Source organism: Euleptes europaea, chromosome 6 (genome assembly GCF_029931775.1).
Source record: "Euleptes europaea isolate rEulEur1 chromosome 6, rEulEur1.hap1, whole genome shotgun sequence".
Classification (NCBI taxonomy): domain Eukaryota; kingdom Metazoa; phylum Chordata; class Lepidosauria; order Squamata; family Sphaerodactylidae; genus Euleptes; species Euleptes europaea.
This window is the reverse complement of record NC_079317.1, coordinates 75107508-75108869: the sequence shown is the minus strand read 5'-3', so window position 1 is coordinate 75108869 and position 1362 is coordinate 75107508. Positions and strand designations below refer to the sequence as shown.

At 50.1% G+C, this 1362-nt stretch overlaps 1 protein-coding gene across 1 annotated transcript; it reads right to left on the bottom strand.

Moving 5' to 3' along the window:
• Positions 1 to 214: 214 nt before the first annotated feature.
• Positions 215 to 1134, bottom strand: LOC130478870 (40S ribosomal protein S2). Its single transcript, XM_056851113.1, has one exon. The coding sequence runs from the start codon at positions 1132 to 1134 to the stop codon at positions 244 to 246; it is 891 nt and encodes a 296-aa protein (XP_056707091.1). The 3' UTR covers positions 215 to 243.
• Between the last annotated feature and the right edge of the window lie 228 nt (positions 1135 to 1362).

Below are 1362 nucleotides of genomic sequence, written 5' to 3'. Positions count from 1 at the left end.
CAATAAATATAATTTAAATTAGGTATGTGCAAATGTGTTGGCATTTTTTTTTCTAAATAAAAAACCAACCTACCTATGCATTGTGTATGTCTATTATACACTTTGGGGGCAAGGGTTCTACATATTAATGGAGAGCTAGCAGAAGTCATGGAAACACGTATCACAGCAAATAAAGATAAGTTATTTCTTTTTTTCTTTTCCCCCCCGTTTTATCACTTTTTATTTCTTGTACAAAAAAAGCCATTAGGTGGTTGCCACAGCGGCTGCCTGGGTCCTTTGCACAGAGACTCTGGCGGCATGGGTCTTGGCCAGATGGTCAGTGAACTCCTGGTAAGGAGACTTGGTGAACACTGTCTCTTTCCAAAGGTCGGGGGTCAGGTAACTGTAGGTCTTGGAGATGGCATCGAAGGTGGCCTTAGCAAAGTTGCCCAGGTTGGCGGTACAGCCCCTGGCAGAGGTATAGCAGTCATCGATCCCAGCCATCATCATCAGTTTCTTGGGCACTGGGGTGGACACGATTCCAGTGCCGCGTGGCGCAGGGATGAGGCGCACCAGGACAGACCCACAGCGGCCCGTCACCTTGCACGACACGGTGTGGGGCTTGCCAATCTTGTTACCCCAATAGCCACGCCTCACCGGCACGATGGACAGCTTAGCCAAGATGATGGCCCCGCGAATTGCAGTGGCAACTTCCTTGGAGCATTTGACGCCAAGACCGGCGTGGCCATTGTAGTCTCCGATGGCAACGAAGGCCTTGAACTGGGTGCGCTGCCCGGCCCGGGTTTGCTTCTGGACAGGCATGATCTTCAGAACTTCGTCCTTCAGCGAAGAGGCCAAGAAAAAGTCAATGATCTCCGACTCCTTGATTGGAAGGGAAAAGAGGTAGATCTCTTCCAGAGACTTGATTTTCATGTCCTTGACCAGGCAGCCGAGCTTGGTAACTGGAATCCATTCTTTATCTTCAGCTTTCCCACGGGCACCACGGCCGCGTCCACGCCCTCTTCCGCGCCCCTGTCCGCGGCCTCGTAGGCCGCTGCCAAAGCCTCCCCGGAAGCCCCCTCTGGCAGCTCCAGGACCACTACCACCACCACCGGCTCCTCCTGCCCCTCCCGCGGCACCGGCGTCATCCACCATTTGTGTTCGATCGACTAGCAAGATAAGTTATTTCTTGATGAAAAATATTTGACACAAATGAAAGCAATCCCCCTCCCCAGGGTTTTGATTGCTTTCATTCTGTTTTGGTGAGATGCAGAACAAAAACAGTGTCAAACAACAACCAATGGGGAAAAAATTTAAAAGCATCCCTAATTTGTATAAATAACCAAATATAATTTTGGGTCGAGGGCATTCAGCTCAAGTTAT